Consider the following 25,028-nt stretch of genomic DNA (forward strand, 5'->3'; position numbering starts at 1 on the left):
TTTATTGCCTCTTCCCCTCTCAGTTTTTCTCTGTCTTATCAAACAAAATAAAATACAAAGAAAGAAAAAAAAAAGGAAAGGAAAATTGACCACCAGGAGTCACCACTGAGCCCAAACAGTAACCCTGGGGGGCAAAAATAAATAAATAATAATAATATAAAATTATATGGAGGGCTGGTGAGATAGCTCATCTGGGAAGCTATGCATGTGTCCTGGGTTCAAACTCCCAGATCCCACAGCAAGCACTAAAGGAAACGTCAGTGTTGTGGAATCTCCCTCTCATTCTCTCTCTCTTATTCTGCCTGAAAAAGTAGACCCATATGTGATGTGGAACATGCACTGTAATCTTACAATCTTATAACTTGTCATTAATCACAAATTTTAAAAAATGGGGAAAAAATAGACCCAGAGAGGTAGGACTCTGACAAATACAACAACATTAACAAAAAAATGGTATGGGAGTGATGTCTGCCACTTAGTATGGTTTCAAAGGTTAGAGAAGACACTTTAAATAACCCCTTTTCTTCCATAATCTCTAATTGTACCACAGGCACTGAGAGCACATTAGTTTTTGTTGTGGATGTTGGTAATTCTTTATTTATTGCTAGCACTATATTGCAGTTTTCTGTGTAGCTCAGGAGTTACCAGATGAAGGAGTCAGGGGGCTTTCTTTTTTTTAATTTATTAATTAATTTATTTATTCCCTTTTTATTGCCCTTGTTGTTTTATTGTTGTAGTTATTATTATTGATGTCTTCATTGTTGGATAGGACAGAGAGAAATGGAGGAGGGGAAGACAGAGAGGGAGAGAAAGATAGACACCTGCAGACCTGCTTCACTGCTTGTGAAGTGACTCCCCTGCAGGTGGGGAGCCGGGGGCTCGAACCAGTATCCTTACTGCTGGTCCTTGAGCTTTGCGCTACGTGCGCTTAACCCACTGTGCTACCACCCAACTCCCATCAGGGGCCTTTCTATAGGGGTATTATAGAAGAGTTAAAACTCTAGAAGAATCTAGAGTTCAGGACTAACACATCAGGGTAAGCTTTGTTAGAGGATTGGGGGGTAGGGCTAGCATTGCAGAAGAAAACTGGACTTGGTCTTCTTGCTCTTAAAACATTAGAAAATGTTCCAATGGTTTGGTTTCATTAGAAATTCACCAGGCAGTCCTGGCTTTAAACAATGATCTCATCACTAATTACCCTTATAACCTAGCCAGGCTAAGTTGTGTCAGGATTCTGTTTTTTATTATTATTTGTAGAATGGAGAGAACATAGTCTCTCCTTCAATGGGCTAATGTGAAAATGAAGTGAAATAATATATTTAGCACATGCCACAGAATCTAGGCCATAGTAGGTACTAAGAAAATGATCATTTGTATTCCATAAGTAAGTTCATACACACACATATACACACACACACACACACACACACACACACACACACACGCTTTATAAATTTGTTTTCAAAAGAAATAAGTTGGTCATAAGGGTTGGTGTTATGGGAAAAAGCATTGACTAGAGTAGTTGAGATGCCAGGGAACAAGCTACTTGCAATAGTATTGGGATTTCCAAAGCAGCATGTAATTCATGGAAGAAAACACTTTCTTTCAAACAATCAGTTGGTTTTTAAGTCTGAGACTTAAGAGAATAGGGCGTTCCCACCAAGTGCACATAAAAGTCCAGAAAGAAAAATAAAGGTGGACCAAGATCATTTTAATTATTTTCACCAGGAAATGAACAGAGGCATTAATGTACCAGAATGAGCATGCAAAGATGAAAGGGAACATGGAATGCACTGAACTGAATCAAATGATTCATATTTATAAAGTGCTTAAAACCATGCCTGGCATATACCAAGCCCAGGGCCCTGTGTTTGTTAAATAATAATAAGAAGATAGCTCTAATTCATGAGGTTGCTGTAGCATTGAGGAATAAGACTTGCTCCTTTCCAACATGCCCAGCAGCAAGCCTGGTTTCCATGGTGCTCCCAGAGTGTTGCTGTTTGAGTCTCTATCACCAGGTTGTAAATAACAGTTCAAAATTATGCACAGTCAATAGCTGCGCTTATCTGGAAGGTAGGATGTCCAGCGGTGTGGCAACAAGTGATAAGGAGGAGTGGCATTGTGTCTGTGAAATGAAACATTTAAGCTTGATTACACAGAAAATATAAAGCCCACTAGGAATGTGCTAAATGAATTCCACATGGAAAATGTTAGTCTGTGAACCAAAGACTTGATCTTCCCAAAATGAGAGAACCTGGGGATGCGTAGGCCACTTTTGGGAAATGTATCTGAATCTGAATCATTGATGCTCTTCAAGTTGCCCACACCCAGCTGACCAATATATTCTGGAACTGCTATAAGCAAGACCTGGGAATAGAGAACAAGGGTGTCGGGGTGGGAAAGAATCCAGAGGAGGCTGGATCCACACTGTCTGTTCTCTCCTAGGGTCACCGAGGCAATAGCCTAGACCGGAGGTCCCAGGGAGGAGAAGAAATTCGGCCTTCCATGAACCGGAAATTGTCAGATCAGCCTGCTCCCCCTCCCTCACAGTACCCCCCAGGACCTTCCCCATCACAGCAGCGGTATCTGCAGCACAACCATTTTCACCAGGTATCTAGAAAGAATAAAGTGGGGGAACATGGGAGTGAGAGGAACCTTCTCATCCCATAGACTCAGATCATCTTGTCCTGATGCAACTTAGTGTGTGTCAACTCCCTACATTGCTGGGGGAAAAAAAAATACTGGGGATCCATCATGGTCCAAGGAATGATGGTGGAAGGAACATCCCAGGCCTGGCCTGACCTTATCAGGTTCATCACAGTTCACAAAGAAGCTTCAGGTAGAGTAAGGTGATTATGGAAATGACAGTTAGCAAAGAAGTCTCAGTGACCTAAATAGCTCTGTCTCTCTCTCTCTCTCTCTCTCTCTGTCTCTCCCTTTCTCTCTCTTACCCTGAGAACTCAGTGAGCAATTGCTTCACCTTCCTATCTGTATGATTCCGAATCTATTCATGCCCCTTAACCCATCTGGCTGTTGAGATCCACAGAAAAATGGATTAGCAGGCACAGTGGAGCCTTGCTTCTTTATTTACTCATTCCCTGCCTTGTTCCAGATGGGATTTTAGGTGGCTTACCGAGATGGACAATACAGTGAGATAGCATCATTCTTAAGTTCCTTAGCAGGGCATATATAGTCTTTTGTGAGCTGCCTATCTATTTCCCCAGCCTCATGTCCTGCTCCCTGCCTCATTCCATCTGCAAACACACACTCCAGCAATGTGGCGCCACCCTTAGTTACTTGCATGGTTCACTGTGTTTGCTCTCATGCCTTTGTGTCTTTGTATATGCTATTCCTGTGCTCCAAATGCCCTTTCCTATCTGATCTTACTCTTTTACCCTGGAGTTCAAGAGTCACCTCATCTATGAAGCCTTCCTTGATTACCGAGGCCAACTCATGTGTTCAAATCCTCTCCTCACTTATCACCTAAGTGTGTATGGTTCCACTTCTAAGCTGACATCCTACGAAGATTGTTGAAATATGTCTTCCAGCTACCCCTTCCCAGGGCCTAGTACATAGTAGGTATGTAACAGGTGTCTGGCAAACAGTCCTTGAGTAAATGAAACTTGCCATTAGCTTTGATTTCAGAAGCTAATGTCTTTTTGTTACTCTAACCTCTCTCTTCACCTAGGGTTCATTGTCACCATTAAGCAAGTGTTCCTGGAAAGCTGGCTGTGCTTACACCATCCTCACAAAGCACTGGAGGGCACTTGAGAGGGATGCTTCTAGCAATATGATAATGGGTCCTCTGTTGCTTCTGGTTCTAGGAACGCCGAGGAGGGAGCCTTGACATAAATGACGGACACTGTGGCATGGGAATAGCCAGCGAAATGAATGCTGCCCTCATGCACCGGAGACACACAGACCCAGTGCAACTCCAAGCAGCTGGGGTATGTAAATCCCACTGTCTGGGCCCCAAGGAGGAGACAGGACAGCCAATTAGAGAAATAACTGGTCCTCCACGGGAGATGAAAAACTTACAGAGCTCGAAAAAGAGGTGGTGGGAACCCAGTGAGGGATTGTTGGGGAAGAGTTTCTGATCCCAGCTTTCCACCCTCCTCTCACACTGTTCTCATAGTTCTCGGCAGAGGGAGATCGAGTAGTTGTCTTTATTGCTGGGATATCTTGGCTTGATTCACCAAGCTGTTACTTTGAACATGCTGCCTTTCTGTTGGCCATAAACAAAGAATGAAAAGACCAGCTGTGGAAGTAGAGCTCATAGATTCTCTTGGAGAACTCAGAGGGGGCTCCATGGGAACAGCATCTTCCTTCAGTGTATAGAGCCCTGGGCTAGCTCCCTAGCTCCACATGGGAGCACCAAAGGCAGCACGGGAGATAGAGCAGGTGGAGCTCCATGGATGGCAGAGCTATGCCTGCCTGCCTGTCTGTCTGTCTGTCTATCATCTGTCTATCATCTATCTATTATCTATCCATCCATCTTCCCCCTCTCCACCGCCCCCTCCCTACTTCCTCTCAAAATAACATAAAATAACTTGACCCAAGGAAGCAGCTTAACTGTATTGTGCCTGTACGAGGCCCAGGGTTTGTTCTAACACTGCAGGGGGGAAAAAATGTTCTCTTGGAGTCTTGGAGAATAACAATCTCTGTTGGCAAGAATTGTCTCAGGAGGGACTGCGGAATTCTGATAACTGTAGTCCAGGCTGTGTCTTTGGGGCCAGCAGATCTTCTGTGTGACAGTGGTCCCCAAGGCCAGACCCTGGCTCAGCAGCAACCATTTCCCCCAATAGCGAGTGCGGTGGGCCCGAGTTCTGTACGACTTTGAGGCCCTGGAGGACGATGAGCTGGAACTCCACTGCGGAGAGGTGATTGAAGTCCTGGATAGCTCCAACCCATCCTGGTGGACTGGCCGCCTATACAATAGGCTGGGCCTCTTCCCTGCCAACTATGTGGCACCCATAAGCCGATGAAGCTCTCTGGAGGAGTCACAGGCTTATTTTCCAAAGCCATCTACAAGAGAAGGGGCAAGGAAGAGGATCTGGAAGTACACATACACATTGCCTGTGAATAACACATTTGATAACTAATTTATTAGCAACTTAAGTGGGTAATGGGCTAATATGAAAGGAACTCAGTTGGGGCATTTTATTCTTTCTTACTTTTCTACTCCCCACTGGAAAGCAGTGGAGGAATTAGAAGTGGGGGTGGGGGATGGAAAATGAAACTGAAATTCATCTTGTCCTTAAGGTGACACCACTTCCTTCTTGCCTTGGGAATGTTCACCCAGGGTGGTAAAGCAGAGATCCACACCCAGCATTGGACGCAGAACAGCAGGGTGGAGCTGGACTTGGTGGGGCATGTTCTAATTCATTTAGCTACAAGCACCACACACCTCAGGGGCTTTCTGGGAAAATTCCCTCCTGTTCTCCATGTGTACACACTGTATGGCTGAGAATCAAGGGGCAACTGCGCACATCTGAGCTGGGGGCCACTCAGAGCTGAAGGAGGACTAGAGCAGAGGGTGTCCCTGAGGCCCAGGCAAGGCTACTCTCCTGGTCAGTGCTCAGCCAAGATCTCCATCTCCCTCCAATGAATGTTCCTCAGCCTACTCTCTTCCTTGTGCTGACAAGAAGAAGCAAAGATACCATGAGGAACTAAGCTCTGGGAAACCCAGGAATGTCTTACAAGTCCCCCCCACCCCCCTCGGATGCTCACTTGGTGTAACTGCTGTCTCCCTGGCTAATAAGAAGGCAGCATTCTAGATCCCACAGCGTGCATGAGAAAACCATGGCCAGGGTGCTGGATGTTAGTGCACATGCACACTTAAAAGTTTTAAGGTTACAGGAGTGTCTCTTTGGTGTTTGATTTGTCTTCCCTCTTGGCTTAATTTGGTTTTGACGTTGCCTTGCCAGTATTACAGAGCTAAGCCCTTTCCACAAGCACAGTGACTAGCAACTGCTCACTTGGTTGCTTTGTTTCTTGCTTAATTGATTGACTGGTTGGTTAATTGACTAAGACCCTGGGTGGGAGCAGACTTTGGGATGAGCTTTCTGTACCATCTGACAGTTGAACCACTGCCGGCACTTCCCCTGAGAGTGGCACCTGGAGAAAGGAACCCTACTGTTTCTCCACCATCACCCCAAAATAGAACCATGCTCATTCTCTAAGTGACAGGTAGCACAAATGAGCCTGGATGGAGTGAAGGGACACAGGAGAAGGGAGCTCAGCAGCTGGGGAATGTGGCTGGGAGCGTAGGTGCCTGCACTGAGGGCTCATAGAAAGGCTGAGTATGTTTGTGTGTGTGTTCAGAGATGAAAGCATGCATCGCTGAGGGGCCTGTCTCATTGTCTTCTTCCCAGCTAAGGAGGGCCAGGGTAGTTATTATTGCAGCTGAAACAACAGGAAGAAAGGGTTATATCATAGGTGATACAACAAGAAGAAAGGGTTTCTGGCTCAGAAGTCACTGTCAGTGTAAAGTGGACTGTGTCCCTTTGACTCTGATCTCCACATAGCCTTTAGAGAGAGACAACAAAAGGGACTCTGTAGTGAGTCCTGGGAGGGAAAAGAAAAGGACCCAAGAGAGGCAGGGGGTGTTGAGCAAGAGTGCAGAGTGTCTCCAGACTTTGGAAATGAAATCAGGGGAAGGAAAAGGAAGCCAAGACATTTTAAAAGATCAAGGAGCAGCATGTGTAGCGGGGAAAGAGGCCGAAGTCAGTGGACGACAAGGCTGGGGAAGGCAGAGTGGGGAGGGGGGGGAAACAAGCAGATGGGAAAGAGGAATTGGAGCAGAGAAATGAGCCCTGTGGAAGGGGTGGAGGGGGGGACAACACCACAAGAATGAAGACAAAAGGACACAGAGGAAGAGAAGATGGGCTAAGGAGACTTAATACGCTATTCTGGTGCTAGGTGATATGAACATGTTACAGTAAATAAGAGCCGAAAGCAGTGTTTGATTTTACAGTATTTGCAAACCATATGCTTTAAACAGCCCACAAACCTTATCCATTTGTCTGATTATGTGGGAGGACCAGCCCCATTTAAACAGAGGGAAATGGCTTGGTTCCGGCCTGGATTTTGTGCCTTGAGACACTTCTCAGAAAGCAATAATAAAATAAGCACTCTTCTCTCACCAAGTTGTGTCTGATGTCTGTCTGTGCTGGGATGGGGAGGCCTGGAGGGCCAAGCCTGCATTGTACACAGAGCTTCTGGAAGCCCCTGCAACTGGATGTTCCACTAGAAGTCATTACAGGGGCCACTTTAATCAACGTGTTAAAGCAGTCTTGCCTTGCACCCCAGTGCAACTCAATTCGGAAATAAACCAAGTGATACCAACTCCCCACAGAGCAAAAAGGCCCTGGGGAGCCAGCTCAGGGGACAGGGACGGATTGGCAGACTCCTAAGCCCCTGGTGTTGTATAAAGTGGTGTTGTACAGGGTGGGGCACAATGCAGAGCTGCTTCTCCCTTTCTGCTGATTCAGTTTCCACTCAGCATTTCAGTACCTGGGACATACCCCCCACCCCCACTCTACCCCACGCCCAGCCTCACCGCCTACCGGCACTTCTCACCAACCACTCAACCAGCAAATAGCACTTTGTCTCTAAGGTTGGCTGCAGCACGCAGCATGACCTGGAAGGGGGCAACTTCCAGAGAAAGGCCAGTTCCTGCTGGACCAGTTGGGTTATCTCAGGCTCTTGCTGAGACTGGTGGCACTCTGTGTATCTGGCACCTGCTCCTGACCACCCACTTTTCCATGGCCTCAGGTGATCTCAGGCGGGGCTTCTCAGAATTAATGTGTCTTTGAATTGCCTGGGGAGTGTATTAAAAAGCAGATCCCGGTTCAATCCTGTATTTCTACCAAACTCTGCCAATGATGCTGCTGGGGCCACAGACCCCGTTTTGAATAGCAAGAGCAAGAAAAGTGCCAGCAAGCAAGAGAAATACAGAAATCTAACTGCACCCTTTGTGTAGGGATAATCAGGTATTTTTCTTGGTTGCTGACAAATAAATCATTTTAGTTCTGATACAGAAAGATTCAAAGCAGTTGTTATGGCATTTTCCTTATTTGGCAATCCAGATAACTTAGGTTATCATCTTCATCTCCACAACTGATTGAGCAATTGGACTGGGGGAGGTGGCTAGTGCATGCCTGCCTAAGGGCCTGGGTTTGATCCCCAGCACCACACAAAAACAAAAAGACGAAGTAAATGGAACACCATAAATGACACCCCACCCCTCAAATCACCTTGCTCTGACTCTCATTTAAAAAGGTATCAAAAACTTTGAATCAAAAGGCAGGCAGACGATGCACAAATAGAATCTTGCTAATACTCCTTTTAAAATGAGTAGAGACTACAGACAATGATGTAAAGTTTCCACAATTTTTTTTCTTTGTCAATGTGGCATCAAGAATTGAACCTGGGCCTCAAGCATGCTCAGTATCATCACAAAGTGGCCCCTGTGGCCCAGTTTTTCACTCTTGTGTATGGAGAGACATACACAAGTTGAGGAAAGACAGCACAGCTCTGCTCTCCATGCTTCACAGGCATCCCCTTATGGTCTCCAGTCCCTCAGGAAATCTTTAAACTCGAAACTGACTCCGATCAGGTTGGTGGGCCTGATGTCCTCCAGCACCAGACCAGGGGCTTGGGGAAGGATAAAGGAAGGCAACAGACTACATCTCTTTGAGTAGCCCTTCACCATGGGCCCCAGAGAAGCTTTGCTTCTGATCCAGGGTCCCTCACAGTCATCCATGAATGCAATTTGTCACCAGAGTGCTCTTTCCATCAGACAGGACAGAATATGCCACCTTCCCCTCTTGTGTTTCTCTCCTCTCATTTTCTCTTGCATCTTTCCCCTTCTGCTAAAAAAAGAAAAAAAAAAAAAAAGTCACTTATGTAACCAATGCCACCAAAAGTCCAAGTTGTTGGGACTGGGTGGTGGTGCACTTGGTTGAGCGCACATGTTACAGTGCACAAGGATCCAGGTTCAAGGTCCCAGTCCCCACTTGCAGGGGAAAAGTTTCATGAGTGGTGAAAAAGTGCTGTTAAATGTCTCTGTCTCTCTTCCTCTTTATCTCCCCATTCCTTCTCGATTTTTGACTGTCTCTATCTAATAAATAAATAAAGATAATAAAAACATAAAAATGAAGAGTCCCAGTTGTAGAGTCTGGAACCAGTTATAATTCATTAGACCTATGGAGATAGGTCTGTGTCACAGCCCTTTCTTCATCTCAATCTCCTCTTTTTCCTTTCCTAAGCAAATGCAATAATTTCCAAACTGGTCCCTTCCCTGTGTCCTGAATGGTTCCCTCCAATCCAGCCTGAATGGGCTAACAAGGAGAGTTCTTATTAACATGCAAAGTTGATGACATCAGGCTCCTGTTAAAAATCCTTCAGGGGCTCCCCATAGCTTTCAGTCTGGAATTTAAACTTCTTAGCTTTGTGCTAAAGACATTTTGTGCTCTCCACTCCCACACACACTTTTCTTCAGCCATACCGATTTGTCTGTGGTCCCTAGAATGAGTCATGTTGTCTTAGACCTCAGAGTCCTGGAATATCTGTCCCTACTCCCTTTTTTTTTTTTTTCTAGACCACTAGCAGTAGGATATTTTACCACGGCAATGGGAAAGTCCTGTATCTACTCTCTCTGATTCAGTAGCCTCTTTCCATCTGTCTATTGAGTACTTGAAATGAGGCTAATGCACATTTAGTTTTTTTTTTTCCTCCAGGTTTATTGCTGAGACTTGGTGCCTGCACTAGGAATCTACTGCTCCTGGTGGCTACTTTTTCCATTTTGTTGCTATTGTTATAATTGTTATTATTACTGTTGTTGTTGTTGTTGTTGAACAGGACAGAGAGAAGTTGAAGACAGAGAGAAGGGAAAGACAGAGAGAAGGAGAAAAAGACACCTGGAGACCTGCTTCACCACTTGTGAGTGACCTCCCTGCAGGTGGGGAGCCAGGGGGCTGGAACCAAGATCCTGGCGCTAGTCCATGCACTTGGCGCCATGTGTGCTTAACTCACTGTGCTACCACTCAGCCCCTTTCAGTTTTACTTTCTAGCAGAGTGAGGGATCAAACCCAGGGCCGCATGCATGTGTGACTGAATCATCTCCCCAGTCCATTTTTTTTTTAGAATTTATTTATTTATTCATGAGAAAGACAGGCGGAGAGAGAGAAACAATCAGACATCACTCTGGTACATGTGCTGCCGGGGATTGAACTCAGGACCTCATGGCTGAGAATCCAATGCTTTATCCACTGCTCCACCTCCCGGACCACAGTCCAGTTTTTATTTTATATTTTGAGAGAGAGAGAAGAAAGACAGAGGTGAGAGACACAAAAGCACCTTTCCACCATCCATGGAGTCCCACCTGTTGTTTGTCTCCAGTGTGGTGCTCTACCCACTGAGTTCCCTCCAGGACCCTGACTAGTGTACATTTAAATAAATAGCTCTACGTGGCAAGTGACTACTTTATGGGGCAGTCAGTTTCTGCTTTGAGAATACTTAGCTCAGAGTTAAAGGTCTCTACCCAGAAGTCTTTCCTACTTCATGACTATTGTGTCTTTCTTTGTATATCTTTGCTCTATTCTTATACTAAAACAGTATACTGTAAGTGGTACTACCTTGACCTGTCCCAACCCCTCCCCCCCCCAGTGAAATCATGCAAATGCAGAGCCTCAGCAATAACTCTGAGGCAGAAAAAAAAACTAAGAAGGAAAGAATAGATGGAACACAGAAAGTATCAAACTGTTCCTTTTGATTTGGAAAAAGAAAGCCTAAGTTCAGCTCCTAAGGCCAGTACATATAGATAACTGCTGTGACTTTGGTAACATTGCTTTAGCCTTAATCCTGGGTTTTCTCATTTTTTAAAAGGTAAGTAATAAAATGCATGGGGAGGGAGGCTGGAAATTCTCAGCCTGTTCAGTTTCATGGGAATCTAAGTTCACTCTAGAAAATCAAGTCTATTTAAACAATACTCCCACAATGACTGATTTTAAGTTATCAAGGTGATAGCACTGACTCAGAGCAGAGAAGCGGAATGTACATTGGACTCTCAGAAGCAGGAAGCAGCCAGTCCCAGTACACCACATCATGAGGGGTAAATGAATGGATGGATGAGCAAAGTGTGCCGGACACTTGGGGAGGGGTACCCAGTTAAGTACACAGTACTAAGCACAAGGACCTGTGTAAGGATCCAGGTTTGAGCCCTTGGCTTCCCATTCAAGCCTCTGCCTCCCCACCTACAGGGAGGAAACAGTGAAGCAGGTCTGCAAGTGTTTGTCTTTCTCCCTCTCTCCCTCTCCCTCCTCTCTCAATTTCTCTCTGTCCTATCCAATAAAATGGGGGGAAATGACCTCCAGGAGCAGTGGATTTGTAGTGCAGGCACTGAGCCTCAGCAATAACCCTGGAGACAAAAATAAAAATAAAATAAATAAAAAACACCTTCAAACATTTTTTAGAAATATATTTATTCAGGCTTGAAAGAAGTTGGGCATGTTTATACAGGTCCAATTTCAGTTCCAACCCAAGACATAAAGAACTATGTGTCACATTTTGACTTACTCATGAGGGACATTTGCTTCTTTTGAGGACTTTATCTGATACCAAGCCTTGCCTAGGATTCTGTGGAATGATCTACTCAGAATACTTGAAAATAAGGGAGCTTGGGGTTGTGAAGACAAGACCATCAGTTATAAGACTTTCATCTGCAATAAAATGGGACCCTGAATGGAAGTATTCTGAATAACAAGAGGTTTACTATGTTCTTCTGCACAAGAAGTTCAGAAAGAGGACTGTTCCTGACTTGCTTAATTCAACAACTCAACAATACTGTCCTTGGAGCACAGTAGTGTCTCTTTTTGGTTGCTATTGCAGTTCCAGACACTGGACTCCATACTGACCATGTCCAGTGAAGAAGAGACACATTTTTTTTCAATATTTTTTATTTATTTTTATTTTATTTATTTACTGGATAATGACAGAGAGAAACTGAGAGGGGAGGGGGAGATAGAGAGGGAGAGAGACAGAGAGACACCTGCAGCCCTGCTTCACCACTCGTGAAGCTTTCCCCCTGCAGGTGGGGACCGGGGGCTTGAACCTAGGTCCCTGCACACTGTAATGTGTGCTCTCAACCAGGTGTGCCACCGCCTGGCCCCTGAAGAGACACATTCTGTCCCAGTGTTTTTTATTTATTTATTTATCTAGCTCATGAGAGAGAGAGACCAGAGTACTGTTATCTTTGGCCCATGTGACAGCAAGGATAGAATTCAGATCCTGCATGTCAGTCCTGGGTTCAACAAACTGAGCTACCTCTCTAGCCCCCATACCTCCCAGTTTTAATTAATGAGAAAAACCTTTCCATGTATTCCTTCAGAAACCATTCCCCAGATCCCACTGGCAAAACATTAGATCACTTGCCATTCCTTATGCAACCATTCCCAATAGCATGAGACCACCAGGACTGACTCAGCTCAAATGGTGGGAGTCCATAGAGAACAGAACTTGAGAAGCCAATCAGGGGAAATGTCTACAAAGAAGGAGATAGGATTAGGGTGGTGGTGAGTGATGAACAGCAAGATGCGATCTCTACAGAACAGGAGAACATGCATAGTGGGGAGGGAGGCCAGAATCTCATACTTGTGAAATTTCTTCCTTCCTTCCTTCCTTCCTTCCTTCCTCACTTTCTTTTTCTTGTTGCTGGGGCTTGGTGCCTGTACTATGAATCCACTGCTCCTGGTGGCCATTTTTCCTTTTCTTTTTACTTGATATAATAGAGGAAATTGAGAAGGGAGTGGGAGGTAGAAAGGGAGAGAAAAAGAGATACCTGCAGCCCTACTTTACCACTCTTGAAACTTCTCCCCTGTAGGTGGGGACTGGGGATTTGAACTCAGGTCCTTGTGTGCATTAATGTGTGCACTCAACCAAGTGTGGCACTGCCTGGCCCCCATACCTGTGCAATATCACCTCTTCAGGCTACTTCTTCCCTTAGGTAGAGAGATCACAGCACACAAACTTCATTCGTTACCATAGCACCTCCTAAGGACTTAAACCTGGGTTGTACACATGGTGATGCAGCCATTGTACCCAGGGAGCTATTTCTCTGACCCAAAGATGCACATATTTTATGACTACTTCATCCCATAAACATTTCTAGAGATAATTAAGAAAAGAGAAGGGAGCATGAGAAAGCAGAATTTCACAGCTTTCCCCCTCTAAGTTAAACATACACACACACACACACACACACACACACACACCCCTCCTTTAGCCCTCCACTATGAAGCCCCACATGCAGCCAAGATGTCAGGGGAAACAGGCTCCAGGCTAATCAAAGATACCAGATCTGTGCACATAATGAGACTCTGTGGTTGCTGAGGGGACAGAGACCCCAAAACTGTGCTGGAGTTCCAGTGACTCACTACTGGTCATTCACCAGTCCTGACATAAGCCTCTCCCACACAGGTGCTTCCAGGTATGGTGCTATCCTGGGTTATTTGTGGCCACGCTCTGACGTGGGCAATTCCATTTTGGCACGTCTGAATTCCCCAGGGTGGGCAGCGTGCGGTGCCTCCCCCCTGCACTGACCTGGTTCTGAGGAGTTGCTAGGTAACTGCTACGCAGCTTCTGCTTCCCACGCTGAGGCGGCTCCGTTACCATGGAAGTCCAGATGAGATGGGGGGTGCTGGGAAAAGGGAGCGCTGGCTGGGGGACCACAGCCTGGACCCTCTCCTCACTCTCTTCTGTACCACTGGACCTTAAGGAAGTCTCTCCATGCTTTTGGACCTCAACTCTGTTATCTGTTACACAAAGAAGGGGTAGTTGCCATATTGCTCTCAATCACTGATGGATACAGATTGTATAAACTAGATAAACACCAATCCTCAGGCCCCTCTGAGGAAAAGAGTGACTCAAGACGAGTGCAGAAAAGGAATGGATTGACTTAATGATGGCCTTTTTGGTCACTACCAGGCCACCCCATCATCTAGGGCCCTATTCAGGGAATCCTAGCATTCCCCCATAGATATGATGGGCCTAGACCTCTAATAGACCCCTCTCTCTACCATCACTGGTCACTTCCATCAGGAATGTCGTCATAAACCCTTTTGAGGGCCTCTCCAGGATGTTGACCTCACTATTAAGTAGCAATGGTACTTTCCAAAGGGAGGCTGGTTGAGCCTACTCGGCTGCTCAAAGAAAACTGGTCCTGAAACGAGAACAGCCTAGAATGTTCCCAGCCGTGACCATGGAGTGTGAGCTCAGACTGACAGAGACTTGGTTTTATCACAGAGGCTCCTGTGATAAATACAAATGTACATGTGCCCTGGGTCAGATTGAGGTGGTAAATAGTTAATTGTATTTATATATTCTCTTCAAGTTTGGGAGTTACTGTCTGCCCTAATCCAGCTTACTAGTTCTAGTCTCAACTCTGACTACATCTTCCCAGATAATATTCTTAGTCTATCTCCATTTTAACTATCAAGCTCAAGCAAAAATTAGTAAAGTCATGGGCCCCTAGGATCATACCTAAGATAGACTTCCTAGCTTTTTACTACCTTAAAATCCCTATTCTCACCTACTCTGTTCCTACTTTCTGGTTCCTGTTTATTAAACATTTTGTCCTGCTTCATATCTTCACTGCTTTTCAGACATCTTGCAGACACTATCGTTGTCCATTCTGAACTCCCTGGGCAAACAGTCTCATCAATGTGTTCTGGAACCTCATTTCTCCAGAGTCCTATATCACTAACTAGGAAAGATAGAAACAGCTGGAGGATCAACTTCCCAATGCCCATGTTCAATGAAGAAGCAATTACAGAAGCCAGAATTCCCACCTTTTTCACCCCAAAAAGAATTTTGGTCCATATTCCTGGTGGTGGAGAAATGTCAAGGCAAAATGACCAGAGGGCTCAGAAACCCGAGCCTATCAGGAACCAGAGAGAAAAAAGGGAGAAAAAGAAGGACATTCGGAAGTAGTGATAGGTGTGACTTAGAAAGGAAAAGAAGGTATGACTATAGAAAAAAAATGGGCAAAAATATAGGTAGATAAGGGGTCAGATGGTAGCGTAGTGGGCTAAGCGCAAGGACCAGCATAAGGATCCCAGTTCGAGCCCCTGGCTCCTCACCTGCAAAGGGGTTGCTTTACTGATGGTGAAGCAGGTCTGCAAATGTCTATCTTTCTCTCCCCCTCTCTGTCTTCCCCTCCTCTCTCAATTTCTCTGTCCTATCAAACAACAACAGTAATGACAACAACAATAATAATAATGACAACAAGGGCAACAAAAAAATGAGAAAAATAGCCTCCAAGAGCAGTGGATTCATAGTGCAGGCACTGAACCCCAACAATAACCACAAAGGCAAAAAAATAATAAAATGAAAAATATACATATAGATAGATAGTTAGATAGGAAGATAAATATAGAAATAATAGTCAACCACATCTGTGACCTTGGGAGGGAATGGGGACACACAACTCTGGTGACAGGAACAGTGTGGAATTGTACTTCTGCTATCTTGTAATATTGTAGACCAATATTAAGTCACTAATTTAAAAAATGAAAAATAAATAAATAAAATAAAAAGGAATGGATTGAGTTCCTTGTCATTCAAATAAAATAGGCAAAGGGTTGGGATGGAGCTCAGTGATAGTTTACATGCTTTGCTTATGTGAGACCCTGGGTTTGATCCCTGGTACCAATAAGTAAATAAATAAATAAACAAAACTGCAAGTCAATGTCTGTAATAAACAAAAGTCATAGGTATTTTCCCTTCTGATGACAGAGATTCAGCTTCTGGAATAGAGATTCAAAAAGGCCTTGGGGCTCCCTAGATTTTTTTTTAAACATAAACCTATTAAATCCCTTTAGGGCTATATGTCCCTAAACTGCTGCCATCCCCCTTGCTGAATCATAATGTCTACCACACAGGGTCTACTCATTGTAGACTCTTCTCTTCCTGCAGCTCCAGACTTTCTTTCCCAGGTGGCTGAGACTCCCTGACTCTTCCACTGTGGGGTTCTCCACAAGCCCCTGGCCCTGCCACAAGCCTCTGGACCTTTTCCCACATTCCTGGGACCCCTGCAACCCCCAGTCCCTACCCTCCCCCGCTGGCTCATGCCCAGCCTCTTCCCAGAATCTGGATTCCCACTACCCAGGTTTCCTAACACCAGCTGCCACCCTGTCCGCTTGCGTGCCTGGATCTGCAAACACTGTAGACTGCTGATTCGTTCCCTGCCTGTGCTTCACGCCCTCAGCACCCAGGTAATAGAGAGAGCAGGCTGGCCCCTGACATGTCTTCCCTCTTCCTCCCTGAACGCTGCTTCCAGTGCCCAGCTCCATTTCATGACCACTCCTGACCCTTCTCTATGTCCACGTGCAGCCCGGGATTTTGGGGTCATGTCAGGGGACATTCAGCACTCAGTCTTTTTTTTTGAACAATTCTTTTATTATTATTATTATTATCTTTATTTTATTTGATTAACAGCCAGAAATCAAGAGGGAAGAGGGATAGAGAGACACCTGCAACACTGCTTCACTACTTGCAAAGCTTTCCCTCTACCGGTGGGGACCAGGGGCTTGAACCTGGGTCCTTGCACACTGTAATGTGTGCACTCAACCAGATGCGCCACCACCCGGCCCCAGCACCCCGTCTTGATAGTGGGGAAGGAACTCATAGCTTACACACAGGGAGCTAGAAGCCCTGGGGTGGCAGGGTGAGTGGACTTTTGGCTGCCCACTGTACTCTAATGTATCTGAACAGCTCTGGAAAGAAAGCCCCTACCTGGAGAAATACACACCTTGATCAGTCCCATTCTCTTTAAAAAAAAAATTGTTTGTTTTTATTGCCACCAGGTTTATGGCTGAAGCTCAGTACCTACAAGATGAGCCCACCACTCCCAGTAATCGTGTCTTTGTTTGCTTGTTTGTTATTGTTTTTATATAGGTACAGATAGAAATTGAGAGGGAAAGGGGAGATAGAAAGAGATATATGTGACACTGCTTCACTACTCACAAAGCTCTTCCCCTGCAAATGGAGGACAGGGGCTTGAACCCATGTCCTTGGGTACAATGACATATTCACTCTACTGGGTGCACCACCACCCTTAGCCTCACCCTCCCTTTTAACCATCTCCTCCTTTCCTGTGTAGGCTGTATAGAAACATGGAGAAGAAATGAGATCCCAGTAAGACAGGCCTGGGCCCAGTCCAGACTATGACAGCCTGGGCAAGTTACTTGACCTCTTGAAGATGATCTGTAGAGCCAGAGATAATAGTCATAAACTATCATGAGAAATAAACAAAACTACAGCAACTACTTGGTAAGGGCCCAGCCCCCTATATCTCCCACCTGGCAGAAGCAGCAGTCTTCACCCTACCCCAACCTCCTCCAGAGGCATGTTGCTGCAAAGGCCTCCTTGCCATTGAAACTTGCCTGATCTGCACTCAGCTGATGACAGGATCAGTGTCTGCCCCTGCAGAACTGATGGGCTTACTGCGTGTGCCACCACCCAGCACCCGATGCCTCTTCTCTTTAATTGACATCAGTGCACATCCTTTAATAGGCCAGGAAAAGCCACCTTCTCCAGAAAGTCCTCCTTGATTTGGCCCACAGCCTAGAACAACTCTCCCTCTGAAGAACTTCCCCCATGGCCTTGCTCTGCAGGGGGAGTGTGCTGACAAGATGCAGTCCTATGCCCCTCAGGTCCCAGTCCCCACAGACATGGAAGCCTGGAGAGAAGAAGCTATTTTAAAATTGTCCGGGGGGGATCGGGTTGTAGTGCATCGGGTTAAGCACACATAGTATGAAGTTCAAGGACCCACACAAGGATCCTGGTTCAATCCTCCAGCTCCCCATCTGCAGAGTGGTTGCTTTACAAGCGGTAAAGCAGGTCTGCAAGTATCTATGTTTTTCTCCCCCTCTCTATCCTCCGCTCCCCTCTCAATTTCTCTGTCCTATCCAATAAAACAGAAAATATGGTTGGCAGGAGCAGTAGGTTCATAGTGCTGGCACTGAGCCCCATCAACAACCCTGGAAGCAAAAAAAAAAAAAAAAGAGGTTCAACCCCATGGGCAAGAGAAATTAAAAAGAAAGAATAAACAAAAAGGGACTACATCCAATTAAAAGGCATCTATATATAGGGGCCAGGTGGTGGCACACCAGGTTAAGCACTCACATTACAGGTTCCAGGTTCAAGCCCCTGGTCACCACTTGCAGGGGGAAAGCTTCACAAATGTTTAAGAAGGGCTGCAGTGTCTCCTATCTCTCCACCTCTCTATCTCTCCCTTCCCTCTCAATTTCTCTGTCTCTATCAAATAAATAAGTAAAAATAATTAAAGTAAATAAATAAAATGTGTACTTTATTTTTTTAAAAAGGCATCTATATATAAAAAAGTCTGAAAATGTTTCTGACACACCCATGGTTTTGACACCACCAGCAGCTAGGAGTGGGGAGGCTCTGGCAGGAGGCTGCTCATCTTGCCACACACAACCTGGCCCACCTCCCCGGGCACCTCAGTGGTCTTTCATGCTACTGCCAAGAGCCCAAAGTGTCCCTCCAAGGGCCACCTCAGCCTCAGACCAGGAGCCGAGTTTTTGCTTCAGTCCACCCCCACTCTCTCCCAGCCACATCTGTCTCAAGCACCTTTCACCTCCTGCCATTTCCCCACTCTCATATCACCTATGACTCCCAGCTGCCAACTCACCTTGGAATTTAAGTATGTAAGGATTCTCATGAGACAGCCTATTTCAGGTCCTGCCTTCTCTCCATCCTTGAAACACCACAGAGGTACATATGCACACACACATATATATACACACTCATGCATAGCTACATAATGCACACACCAATTCATGCTAACATAACGACCCAGATCAACTTGTTGGCTTATCCTATATTTACCTGGAACTTTTTTTTTCCAGAGTACTGCTCAGCTCTGGTGGTGGTGGTGGTGGGAGGTGAAGGGAATTGCACCTGGGACTTTGGAGCTTCAAGAATGAAAGTCTTTTTGCATAAGCACTATAATATCCCTCCTGTCCCCCCTTAAACTTTTATATATGCACTGAAAGATTTTTAAAAATCACATGATTGTGGTCCGGGAGGTGATACAGGGTAAAGCTTTGGACTCTCAAGCATGAGGTCCCAAGTTTGATCACCGGTAGCACATGTGCCAGAGTCTGGTTCTTTCTCTCTCCTCCTATCTTTCTCATAAGTAAATAAAATCTAAAATAAATAAATAAATAAAATCATGTGATTATGCAAACATCTTTCATGCCTGAGGCTCTGAGGTCACAGGTTCAATCCCCAACACCACCATAAGCCAGAGCTGAGCCATGCTCTGGTCTTTCAGTCTCAGTCTCTCTCTCTCTCTCTCTCATTAAAATAAAATATAAGGAAAAAAGTCCACTCGACTCATTTCATCCAGATCTTGACTTTATTGCAGTAGACTGGAGCTGAGCCCACTGCATCTGCAAAATCTGCCTGGATTCCAGATGGGGATGAAAATGTGAAGTATACAATTTTTTCCTGCTTCTTCTAGAAGTAACTACTACCTGGGATGCCCTCCTACCTCTTCTCTGAGTTCTAAGTTTGTTAAGTCTTCCCAGCTGGAGGGCCACCTGCCTAGAAAAACCTTCCAAGCTCCTTCCCTGTGGTAAATGTTCCTGCTTCTGCATTACTGTAGAACTGTCTAAAAGAACTCTCTGTGGTGGTGGAAATGCTTTCCAGCTGCACTACTCAGCACAGCAGCCATCAGCAGCAGTGGTTACTGAGCACTTTGAATTGTAGCCAGTGTTACTGAGGCACTGGGTTTCTCTCTTCCATTTAACTTTACTAATTTAACTTGGATGAGCAGTGATCATATTGGATAGTGTGGTTCCACTGTATAACCCTGTGGTCCTTGGGACCCACAGATTTGGTGGCAAGTGGACTTCGGTTTGAGTCTTTGATGGTGTGGCCTTGATTGGGTTGCTAAATCTCTTTGGGCTTTAGTTTTATCAGTTATGCCATGAGCAGATTGTCACACATAATGTGAGGATGAAATGGCCATATGTAGCTTGGTGCTGAGGGAATGCTTAGAAAAGACTTGTTGGGAGTTGGAGAGACAGCATAATGATCAAGCTAAAAAAATAAATAAATAAATAAAAAAAAGCTCCAGGACCCCTGGTTCAGCCCCCTGCACCACTATAAGCCAGAGCTGAAAAGTGCTCTGATTAAGAAGGAGAAAGAAAAACTAAAAGCAGGATTTAACTGAGTCTGGAGTAGGGCACCAAAGTAAAAACCCTGGGGTGAGGGTGGATGTTCAGCTTCCCAGGATGATGATGATGGGGGGAATGGGATGGGACACAGTCTTTTGGTGGTGGGTATAGTGTTTATGTACATTCCTATTAATTTGCAGTCATATAAATCACTAATTAAAATGAGAGGGGGAAAAATCGAATGTATGTTTCAAACTTTTTAAAGCACAGACTGAGTCTTTTTAATACATAGGCTGAGTCATAGATATGTTGACTCTCTTAAAAGCCTAGACCAAGGAGAACAGAAGCAACCGGTGGCACAGCTATATAAAATAATATCAAAAGACATAAATTATGGTGATGTTGTGTATGATACAGCAAATCCTAACAAAGGGGTATTCCAAAGTTAACCCAATTTTCAAATAATATGATTATAGCAATAACTCTCTATTGTCTTCTTAACCCTAAGAGAGCAGGAACCTCCCACTTCCTCTATAGAGCCTATATTTCCCCCAGTCCTGGAACCTCTAGGGTGGGGCTCACTTTCCTGCATGCTTCTCTCAATTCATACCAAATGTATCGACCAATCCCAACCTAATCAATTCAACGAGTATCACCTCAGCATGCTTCACTTCAGACTGTGTCCAGAGACATCAGACATGGAATGTCAACCCTTCACCTTCATTACTGGGGTGAAACCTTTCCTTTCATAATATTCTCTAATTCCATTCCAGGAGGTTCACTTCCTAACAAAGTCCCAAAACCTAGATATAGACCAGGTCCCATGAGATAGAGCATATGTTCACATGTATCCATAAATTAGGGCAAAATACATACTTGAATGTAAAAGTACACAATAGTCTGCAGTGAGTCAGTATAAAGTTCATAATGAAATAGTATCTAATTAGACTTAGATACCCTACTCACCTACTTCCTATTACATTTCCCTCACTCATTCCAAAGCTAACTTTACCAAAGCAAGGACTGCAAAAGCTGAATAAGGGCAAGAGACTGGCATACTTTAACGATGACTCTCTACTCACTATCATGCCACCCCATCAGCTGGGGCTCAAGTGGGGGAGTCCTGAGATTCCCAAACAGACATGACGGGCCTAGACCTCAAATAAATCCCTCTCTCCATTGTTACCGGTTATCTCTATCAGGAAAAACAAAGCAGACGCCTTTGTGGACCCCCATAGGACCTTGCCCTCACCTTGGATCAACAGTGGTAGAGAATGTTCCATATGCTACACCTGAGGAAGATGGGTCGATATTGGGGCAGCTTAGAATGTTCCTACTCATGACCACAGAATGTGACAGGGATGCTGAGGTCACATAGGCTCCTAAGTTGAATATGGGCACCAGACCAAATCAAATCAATGGGGTTTACAGTCAACAATGTTAATACCCCTTCCCCATATTAGGGAGCTACTCTTTTCCCTGATCCAGCTTTCTGTTCCTTTTCCAGCCATGACAGACAACCCACCAATGTGTCCTGGAGCTCTGCTTCCTCAGAGCCCTTCCCCACTAGGGAAAGAGAGAGACAGACTGGGAGTATGGATCGACCAGTCAACACCCATGTTCAGTGGGGAAGCGATTACAGAAGTCAGACCTTCCACCTTCTGCATCCCACAATGACCTTGGATTCATACTCCCAGAAGGTTAAAGACTAGGAAAACTATCAGGGGAGAGGATGGGATACAGAGATCTGGCAGTGGGAATTATGTGGAGTTGTACCCCTCTTATCCTATGGTTTTGTCAATGTTTCCTTTTCATAAATAAAATGAATTAATTAATTTTAAAAAAAGAAAGAGAAATAAATAGAAGAGATAGATAAGTAAATAAGTTGCTTCAGTAGAGTGCTCCATGTGTGTTAGTTGGTAGAATCATTATGTTCAATCATTGAGTCTTGGTAATAATATTCAGAATTGAGCCTAGTACTCTGTAGTTAGAGTAGGGTGAAGGTGATGACTGAAGTCAACCACCTTTCTTGCTAAGCCTAGAAACAGAATTTGATGGAGTAGGTTGGAATACCTGCTGCCCACTCACAGGCTCCTTGGGATGGGGCTCATTCCACTCAGGCAAAGGTAGTTTAGGGGGCCAGCCAGTGGTTTGTCCAGTAGAGTGACTATGTTACCATGTGCAAGTCCCAGGTTTAAGCCCCTGCTCCCCACCTGCAGGAAGAACACAGTGAAACAGGTCTTCAGGTGTCTATCTTTCTCTCTATATATCTCTGTCTCCTCTTTCAATTTCTTTCTGTCCTACTAAATAGTAAGACAAAAAAGAAAAAAATGGCCGCCAGGAGCAGAAAATTGCTATGCTGGCCCTGAGCCCCAGTGATAACCCTAGTAGCAAAGAAAAGGCTTTGGTTTCAGAGGTATACTCTGGTTACAATTCAGAAATCTTAGGAGGCAAAGACAGCAACATAAAAATGTGAAGATTTGGATAAGGGAGATAGCAGGGTGGTTATACATGCCTGAGGCTCCAAGATTCCAGGTTCAATCCCAGGAAGCCAGAGCTAAGCAATGCTCTGATAAAATAATAATAATAATAATGCAACTCTGGGCAGTGAGAGAGGAACAAGGGGGGGGGGTCAGAAGCCTGGTTTGGGACCTACAGTTATCATGGTCCATCTGCTTTATCATCTGGAATCATCTCATACTAAGCCAAAGAAAAAGTCAGAGCAAGAGAGCAGAAGGTGAGCTCCGTCACCTCTCCAGTGATAAGCTCTCAGTCCAGGTCACTCCACCCCCAAAACACACTTGGGCTGGCTATGCTAAGGGAAAGACAGGCCCCAGAGGAAAGAGCTGGGGGGAGGAGTCTCTTCCTAGGCAGAACTCTGCTCTCTCTTCCCTTCCTGGTCCTGACCCCTTCTGTTTCTGTCCTTTCGTCTGCACCCCTGTAGGTGTGTGTGGGTGCTGAAATTCTTCTTTACCTTTAAAGATGATCAAAACTCTCCACAGTCGGTGAACTCTACTGATGCTGAGAACCTATTATATTAATAACCTCTTTCCTTTATATTTATTTATTTAAAATTATACCTTTTAAACTTAATTTTGTTATTTTTATTTATTATTGGATAGAGACAGAGAGAAATTGAGAGGCGAGGAAGAGACAGAGAGGGAAAGAGACAGAAACACCTGCAGCCCTGCTTCACCACTTGTGAAGCTTCCCTCCCCCCGCCCCCGCTGCAGCAGGGACCAGGGTTTTGAGCCTGTAATCTGTGTGTTTAACCAGGTGCATCACTACCTGACCTCCTATATTTATTTATTCTGTATTTATTTATTTATATCACTGAGGCTTGGTGCCTAGAAGACTACCACTCCTTGTGGCTTTTTTTTTCTTTTAATTTTCTTCCCTCTTTTTTCTTTTTTTTTTAATAGAGGATGAGAGAGAGAGATGCAGCACTGCTCCAGGTAGGGACCATGGACTGAACCCTCACACATGGTAGCATGTGCACTTTATTAGATGAGCTACCACCCATCCTTCTAATTCCTCCTTTCCTTATGACTGGATATAATTAATCATTCCATCTTTGTTAATCTCTTGATCACAGGCCTTTATTTCCACAGCTTGTTAATGCATTACTTTCTTAAGATAAGTTCCAGAGTCACCAGAAAATTTGTCAGCATGCTTTGCAGAAAAGATAAGTGCCTTTAAGGAAACACAAACCACCAGATAATCCAACCTAGCAGCTGCTGACACCAAGAAGTACAAAATGTTTTGAACTGAGAAGAAATGCAGATTCCCTTTTCCTATCCCTAAAACTGGCCCTCCCCATTCACAAGTCCTACAAGACATTATGATTTTGGGGGCCAGGCCATAGTGCACTGGGTTAAGCGCACATAGTACAAAGCACAAGGACTAGAGCGAAGATCCTGGTTCAAGCCCCAACTCCCCACCAGCAGGGGGGGTCACCTCACAAGCAGTGAAGCAGGTCTGCAGGTATCTATCTTTCTCTTCCCCCTCTGTCTTCCCCTCCTCTCTCAACTTCTCTCTATCCCATCCAACTTCTCTCTTCCTATCCAACAATAACAACAACAAAAATGGAAAGAAATGGTTGCCAGGAGCAGTGGATTCATGGCAAGCCCCAGTAATAACCCCAGCAATAATGACGTTTTTTTTTTCTCGCACATAGAGTTGAAAGACTTTGCTCTTCTTTTCTCACTTTATCCAGTTCTAAATTAATCTTTCCTCTCTCTCTCTCTCTCTCTCTCCAAGAGTCAGGGCTATTGTATTTGATGACATCCCCCCTTCCTCCTTCTCCTCCTCATTACTATTATTATTGTTGTTGTTGTTTTTATTATTGCCAGCAGGGTTATTGATGGGTTCTGTGCCTATACAACAAATCCACCACTCCCAGAAGCCTTCCCCACTCCCCAAAGTCCTTTTTTTTATTTTTGAGAGAAACAGAGAAGTGGAAAAGAAAATGAGAGGTAGAGAGGGATAGAAAAAGAGCGACGTCTACAACACTACTTTGCTGCTTGTGAAGCTTCTTCTCTGCAGGTGAGGACCAGGGGCTTGAGCCCTGGTTATTGTACATGGCAACATGTCCACTCTACTGGTTACACCACTAATGCCCAGCCCCTAATTTCAACTGTATGTCAGGTGCATGAGTGTAAATTGGGTCGTCCATTAACACTACCATATACACACACACAATCACACTATGTAACTGAATGGTTAAAGGAGGGGGCTCATGTTTGATTGAGATGTCTTTTGCATGCCAGATTTTTCTTTTCTTCTTTATCAATGCCAAGAAAAAGAGAGATATCCTACTCA

The 25,028-nt window shown here is 44.8% G+C and overlaps 1 protein-coding gene across 3 annotated transcripts in view; it reads left to right on the plus strand.

Annotated features, from left to right (window-relative positions):
• GRAP2 (GRB2 related adaptor protein 2) overlaps window positions 1-7,144 on the plus strand; it is a 77,112-nt gene extending 69,968 nt beyond the window's left edge. For all 3 annotated transcript variants that reach the window (XM_060189004.1, XM_007519293.2, XM_060189005.1), the window contains 3 exons: window positions 2,446-2,610; window positions 3,825-3,947; window positions 4,806-7,144. In XM_060189004.1, coding sequence (XP_060044987.1) covers window positions 2,446-2,610; window positions 3,825-3,947; window positions 4,806-4,985 — 468 coding nt within the window. In that variant the 3' untranslated portion in view covers window positions 4,986-7,144. The remainder of the gene's footprint in view (window positions 1-2,445; window positions 2,611-3,824; window positions 3,948-4,805) is intronic.
• Window positions 7,145-25,028: the final 17,884 nt, after the last annotated feature.

Source organism: Erinaceus europaeus, chromosome 4, assembly GCF_950295315.1.
Source record: "Erinaceus europaeus chromosome 4, mEriEur2.1, whole genome shotgun sequence".
Taxonomy (NCBI): domain Eukaryota; kingdom Metazoa; phylum Chordata; class Mammalia; order Eulipotyphla; family Erinaceidae; genus Erinaceus; species Erinaceus europaeus.